At 38.9% G+C, this 7039-nt stretch overlaps 1 protein-coding gene across 4 annotated transcripts in view; it reads left to right on the forward strand.

Annotated features, from left to right (window-relative positions):
- LOC106877907 (ectonucleoside triphosphate diphosphohydrolase 5) overlaps nucleotides 1-7039 on the forward strand; it is a 42188-nt gene that overhangs the window by 31268 nt on the left and 3881 nt on the right. For all 4 annotated transcript variants that reach the window (XM_089360501.1, XM_089360502.1, XM_089360499.1 and 1 more), the window contains 2 exons: nucleotides 2763-2816; nucleotides 4662-4768. In XM_089360501.1, the coding sequence (XP_089216627.1) occupies nucleotides 2763-2816; nucleotides 4662-4768 (161 nt within the window). The remainder of the gene's footprint in view (nucleotides 1-2762; nucleotides 2817-4661; nucleotides 4769-7039) is intronic.

Consider the following 7039-nt stretch of genomic DNA (forward strand, 5'->3'; position numbering starts at 1 on the left):
AGCATCTTTTCTTGCTGTTAACCCTTGAACAAAAATTAGACATTTGAACAAATCCGGGGTTAATTCATTTAATTTGAATTTTTCACGCTCTCTATTAAAAACCTTAGCATAGGTGACCAAACCTCTATCATCCTTTTTAACTAAATTTATTGAACAGGGAACTTCTTTCACTGAAAAGCCTTCATACTAAATTAACTCGTTTCATCGAATCAAATCTCACCTGATTTCTTTGGCAGAATATATTTACAGTATTTTTCGTGTTTAGCAGGGGATAACTTTCTTAAAAGTAGTCGCACCTTCTTTTCGTCATTCCAATTTTTACATTCTTCTTTGAAGATTTCTTTGTATCTTCGAAAATCTGAAGAAAAAGTAGTGCCATTTTCTGGGTTATAAATAGATTCTCCAATTAAATTTGCTACACTGTCTGACAAGAATGAACCTGAAGTATTTTCAAACTTCAACATTACTTCCATTTACTGTTGGTATTGTTGTTGTTACTGTTGTAGTTGTAACTGTACCAAGCGACCCAGCAAATTTTCCATGTTAATGATTTTTTTCTTTGGTTTCGTACGAAAAAAAAAAAAAAATTAAACGTCCTACGCAAGCTTTGAATATCTTGTTGCCACTTTTATATCGAGCCACAGGTGGGTATAGGTAAATTATGCAGTGGCAGTTAATCAATGCGTTCACATGACATACTTCATGAGACTACCAAAACACTCTCTCCCTCACAACTACTGACCACTATGGTGAAAATGAGAGTTCGACTAGTCCATTCATTCACCCACCCACCCACCCCTCTCTTGCCACAACAGTTCAGTGTCACAGTCCATAGTAGGCCAATACATGTAACTCCTCATTACTGATTTTATTATTGAAATCCCTGGATGTCCCATATGAAATTCACTTAATATATGCTTTTGCAGTGTGGATGGCACTACAGCTCTGTGTGTGTACATCAACACATTAGCACACATGGAAAAATGCTTCATGTTTGTGTTTATGTATATTTTTCTTTTCTTTTACTTTCAATGTTTCTTTCATCTTTGCAATGAGTTTGTCATTCTCTGATTTTAATTTTATATCTTGAACAGTTACTGGTAGTTCCCGAATGACGTTACACAAATAAATGTTTATTTTATTTCCCACTTGCAAAGTGGCAATTATGGTATCTTTGAATAGTTCTGTATTTTTTGGAATTAGCCTTGATAAACAATCCACATGGCCCAACCTCTTGGATGGTGTATACTCCATCTTAAAGTTGTAGTTCAACAATGTTGTACCCCAGTATTGTAACCTATTTACTGTCTTGTTTAGGAATTCCTTTTATCAAATCAAAAATTGATAATAAAAAAATGAATGGTCCATGATCAATTTGTAGCTGAAAACTTCTACTGTGTAAAAATCCATGTAATTTCTTCATGGCAAACATGATCGCTATTGAGTACTATTGTTCAACTCTTATTGCTGTGCCATTGTAGTTGTTGGTGTAACTCCTGTTGTTGCTGTTGCAATCGTAATATGCCAGCTAAATGTCTTCCATAATTAACTAATTTTTTGTATCATTAAAAATTGTTAATGACCAATATAAACTGTAAATCAACTCATCACCACTTTTATATTGTGATTATCCTAGTCACCACTTTTATAAGTGGATATCTTCATCCCCACATTTGACTTGTGGTTACTGTATGTCACTTTTATATCCTACACTATCACAATGTGATATACAATACTACAAAACAGGGTAGACACAAACTGTCTCCACTTGATGTATTCCCAAGTACTCTGCCAACATATGTAACAATTCCGAAACACACTCTCAATGAGCTATAACAACTTCTCAACAATTTCTTGTGCCTCCACAAACTCTCAAATGACACCTTTCAATTTCCTGCAATTTTCCAGTTTTATACTTCAATCAAAGACACTGCTACTTATATGAGTCCGGCTATCCATTCTCACAGGGCGTGTCATGATTCTCACCATAACAGTTACCAACAGAGGTAACTTTGCCTAGCCGGTTCTTAGTCTGACAACTAAGCTTTCAGAGCATCTTCCTCCACTGCTAATTTGGCCTTTTAGTGTTTATTTTTCCTGTACATCTTCCACACACAAACCTTACTTTCTCTGTTAACCTACCTGTGATTTTTGCATCTTTTATGTATCCACAATTTTCATTGGATACCCAATATGAAATTTATAATTACACCTTTTCTGCATATTGAGCTGGGACATTTCTTTCAAGGAATTAGTAACTTGTCTGATTTCCTGCTTACTAGGACTTTGGTCTTTGCTAGAGCCCTTTGATTCGAAGCCTTGCTTCCACACTTGAAATTTATTTTCTAACTCTACCAGCCATACCTGCATCTATCAATTAAACATTCAGGGGTTCACAAACGCTAGTACTGGTTTGTAATTGAGGGTAAGTACCCGGTTATGGCTTACTCATGCCTGCTGGGTCCATTGTATGCAAGTACTTGATCTGCTAAATGTAGCAATTAAATCTCCTTAAAATCACACACATAAGATCAATATTTTGAAGGCAGACTGTTGCCTGGATAGTGAAATATCTTAACTCTGGAAGATGTTATTTAAGGGCTAGTTGACTTTTGTTTCTAACATTTTAAATGAGCAGGTAAGAACTCCTTTTGAAGTTGTTGTTTATTGAAAGAGTAAATTTGATTGATGAATAATTTTATATCTGAGAGCAATCTTTACCATTGTTATTCATTAGTGTCATTAATAATTATGTTTTTCAGGTCCAGAAGGTGGAAACGTAGCTGTTAATAGTTTCCAGCAAGCAGCTGTTCAGGGTTAGTTTGGAAATCCTGAATTTACATGAAAATTTATTGGAATGTTTTAATTTAGATAGCTTTAAAACAGAAAGTTTTTATGATAGAATCAGGGGTGTTCCAGGTGGGTTAGTATTAAAGGAGTTCATCATCATCATCATCATCATCGTTTAACGTCCACTTTCCATGCTGGCATGGGTTAGACGATTTGACTGAGGACTGGTGAACCAGATGGCTGCACCAGGCGCCAATCTGATTTGGCAGAGTTTCTACAGCTGGATGCCCTTCCTAACGCTAACCACTCCGAGAGTGTAGTGGGTGCTTTTACGTGTCACCCGCACGAAGGCCAGTCAGGCGGTACTGGCAACGGCCACGCTCAAAATGGTGTATTTTACGTGCTACCTGCACAGGAGCCAGTCCAGCGGCACTGGCAACGATCTCACTCGAATGTCTTTACATGTGCCACCGGCACAAGTGCCAGGAAGGCTATGCTGGGCACAGGTGCCTTCACGATTTCGCTTTCGCTTGCCCCAACAGGTCTTTGCAAGCCGAGTTTCACGTCCGATGAAGGAGACGACGTTGGCATGGGTGCCAGTCATCGAATTTAGTTCGATTTCGATTTCTCTTGCCTCAACAAGTCTTCACAAGCAGAGTTTAGTGTCCAATGAAAGAAGGTACGCATAAGTGGGCTGGATACACCCCTGCCAAAAGCCACGGATTACGGTCTCACTTGGCTTGCCGGGTCTTTTCACGCACTGCATATTTCCAAAGGTCTCAGTCAGAAGTCATCGCCTCAGTGAGGCCCAATGTTTGAAGGTCGTGCCTCACCACCTCATCCCAGGTCTTCCTGGGTTTACCTCTTCCACAGGTTCCCTCAACTGCTAGGGTGTGGCACTTTTTCACACAGCTATCCTCATCCATTCTCGCCACATGACCATACCAGCGCAATCGTCTCTCTTGCACACCACAACTGATGCTTCTTAGGTTCAACTTTTCTTTCAAGGTACTTACCCTCTGTCGAGTATGCACACTGACATTACACATCCTTCGGAGCATACTGGCTTCATTCCTTGCGAGCTTGTGCATGTCTTCAACAGTCATGGCCCATGTTTCACTGCCATGAAGCATGGTTGTTCATACACATGCGTCATGCAGTCTGCCTTTTACTCTGAGAGAGAGACCTTTGTCACCAGCAGAGGTAAGAGCTCTCTGAACTTTGCCCAGGCTATTCTTATACTAGCAGCTACACTTTCAGCGCACCCTCCCCTGCTATTAACTTGGTCACCTAAATAGCGGAAGCTATCAACTACGTCTAGTTTTTCTCCCTGGAATGTGGCAGAAGTTGTTTTCTGCACATTTTCAGTGTTTATTGCTCCTGAACATCTGCCACATACAAAAACTAACTTCGTAGTTAACCTTCCTTTGATATTGCTGCACCTCTTATGTGTCCATAGCTTGCACTGGGTACATCTTATAGAGTTTCTACCTATGCCTAAAAAAAAAGAATTAGATGTGTACAGTGTCATAAGATATTTGGTTACCCTGTCTGCAAAGGTTAGAGACACATCTTCATCCAGTTAAAATGTAGTGAAAAGGTTGCAACAGGATCATGTTCCAACTCAAAGATTTTAAAATTTATTTCTGAAGCAATTTTACGTTCCTTTATTTAGATTACTTATGGTTAATGAAGCAGGCATAAATATAACAACATCTTGTTTTCCTTTCTCTTTAGCCTCCTTCACTTACTTTACTTATGTTCGTAGGGCCAGTATAAATATCACAGACATCACAACATTCCATTTTCCCACTTCTTCTTTGTTACATGATCAAATATAGAAAATATTCCTACCTATCTCTTCTTTTTAGCCTGCAATCAGAAAAATTCTCAGAAGCCATTTTTATGCTTGGATTTATGTTATATATACTCTGTATTGAAAGATGGGTATATCTTGGAAGCTAATAAAGTTATTGAAGTAAGTATGTTGTACAAGTTTGTATTTATATTAATTTAATTTGTAACCAAAAAAGAAATTAATTTGTTCTCTCTAACTTCAGCAGAGATGGTCTTCCCCCCCCCCCCCCATTTTTTAATGGTCTGTCTGCATGAAAATGTAGCTGTTCCACAATTATAAAATGTGAAAATATTTAACACACACATTTGACACCAGTTGTGTCAGACTCTTACTCAACTTGGTCACACCTGCTGAATTTTATGGTGCTTAATTACTTTACATTGATATATGAAGTCTAGCCTTGTCATACAGATTGAGCATTTATAGTAATGGCTGTGTGGTTGTTAAGATGTTCCCTTCCTGACAGTGTGTTTTTGTGTTCATACCCACAGTATGGCACTTTGAACAAGTGTCTTTTACTGTAACCATGGGCCAACCAAAATCTTGTGAATGAATTTGGTAGACATAAGCTGATAGAAGCATATTAAATATATATATATATATATATATATATATATCATCATCATCATCATCGTTTAACGTCTGCTTTCCATGCTAGCATGGGTTGGACGATTTGACTGAGGACTGGTGAACCAGATGGCTACACCAGGCTCCAATCTGATTTGGCAGAGTTTCTATAGCTGGATGCTCTTCCTAACGCTAACCACTCCGAGAGTGTAGTGGGTGCTTTTATGTGTGTGTGTATATATATATATATATAGTGGGTGCTTTTACGTGTGTATATATATATATATATATATATATATATATATATATATATAGTGGGTGCTTTTACGTGTGTATATATATATATATATATATATATATATATATATATATATATATATATGTATGTATGTATGTATATGTATGTATGTATGTATGTATATGTATGTATGTATATGTATGTATGTATGTATATGTATGTATGTATGTATGTATATGTATGTATGTATATGTATGTATGTATGTATATGTATGTATGTATATATATGTATGTATGTATATGTATGTATGTATGTATATATATGTATGTTGAGCATACAACTACATCAATTTGTTTTATGTGTACTATTAAAGTATCACATACAGAGTTTGAGTGTGATAGTAGTAGTAGGGGTGTGACATCTTCTCGGATGTACATTGCAACTCCCCCATGACTTCTATCCCTTCTGTCTGTTCGGAGTACGGCATACTCTGGTATATTTATCTCCGCATCTGCTATATTAGGTGTTAGATGCGTTTCGGTAAGCACCATGCATATTGCTTGATTGCATGTTACTAGGTCTTTCAAGTATAGGAACTTGTCTTTGCCGCCTGTTCGTAATAGGCCCCGGATATTCAGTAGGAATATGGGTGTGATATCTGTGCAGGGGTTCCTGGTGTTAGCGGTGGCCATCCCTGATCCATCATCTGTGGTGGTCTTGGACAATGGTGCGTGTGGCGTTGACTCTGTACCCTCTGCATCCACGTTAACTGTCGTACCATTTTCTGGGCCACGCTTAAAAAAGCTTGCTGCTCAGCTACTGCAGTTCGTACAGCCTCTGCATACAGCCTTTTTTGGGGAGCAGAAGGAATATACGGGCTTCTCTCTTTGTGAGTCCTGTTGGTATTCGGTGGATTATGTGTACGTATATTTAAGCTTTCTGATCTCCCTTTTCTGCGCTCCCGCGTATTTTCTTGTAAGTGGTTATCTACCTTGTTTAGCTGGTGGTGTTTGGGATGGGCAAATTTGCAGTTTCGTCCCTTTTCCCCATGCCAGCAGGTACCATTTAGGTATAATTTACAGATCTGTTTCTTTTTCTGTGTGTGACGTGTTTGGGCTTGAAGCCTGTTTGTGTTTACTGTCTTCTTGTCTGTTCTCCTGTCTTTGTCGTTTGTGGTGCAGCGTTGACTGTATTCACCATGGTCATTGCATCCCTCATCAGTGGCTACAGCACTGGTGGCATCTGCCTTGTCTTGGTGATCCGTTTGGTCCTCCTGAGCCTGAGCACAGTGTGCAGGGTCTTCACTGTCCATTTTTGTGTCCGTGTCTCTCATAATGCCTTCTAGGAGGTCAAGGTGCGGTTTCACGAGCTCGTAGGAGCGAATGAGCTCCAGTTTCTTTCGATCAATTTGAGCCATTGACCTGTGGAAATTGTACCTATCCAGGCTTTCGGCTATTAGATCGTTTGCTGGTGATCCTTTGGCCAGGTTCCATGCGTGTACAAGAAGGCGAACTTCCTCCAGCTGCCAGTTTCGGCGCATCTTCATCTTCTTGTTGGCCTCAACTTGGCGCTGTACAAAGTCTCG

Source organism: Octopus bimaculoides, chromosome 11 (genome assembly GCF_046866305.1).
Source record: "Octopus bimaculoides isolate indiv1 chromosome 11, ASM4686630v1, whole genome shotgun sequence".
NCBI classification, from domain to species: Eukaryota; Metazoa; Mollusca; class Cephalopoda; order Octopoda; family Octopodidae; genus Octopus; species Octopus bimaculoides.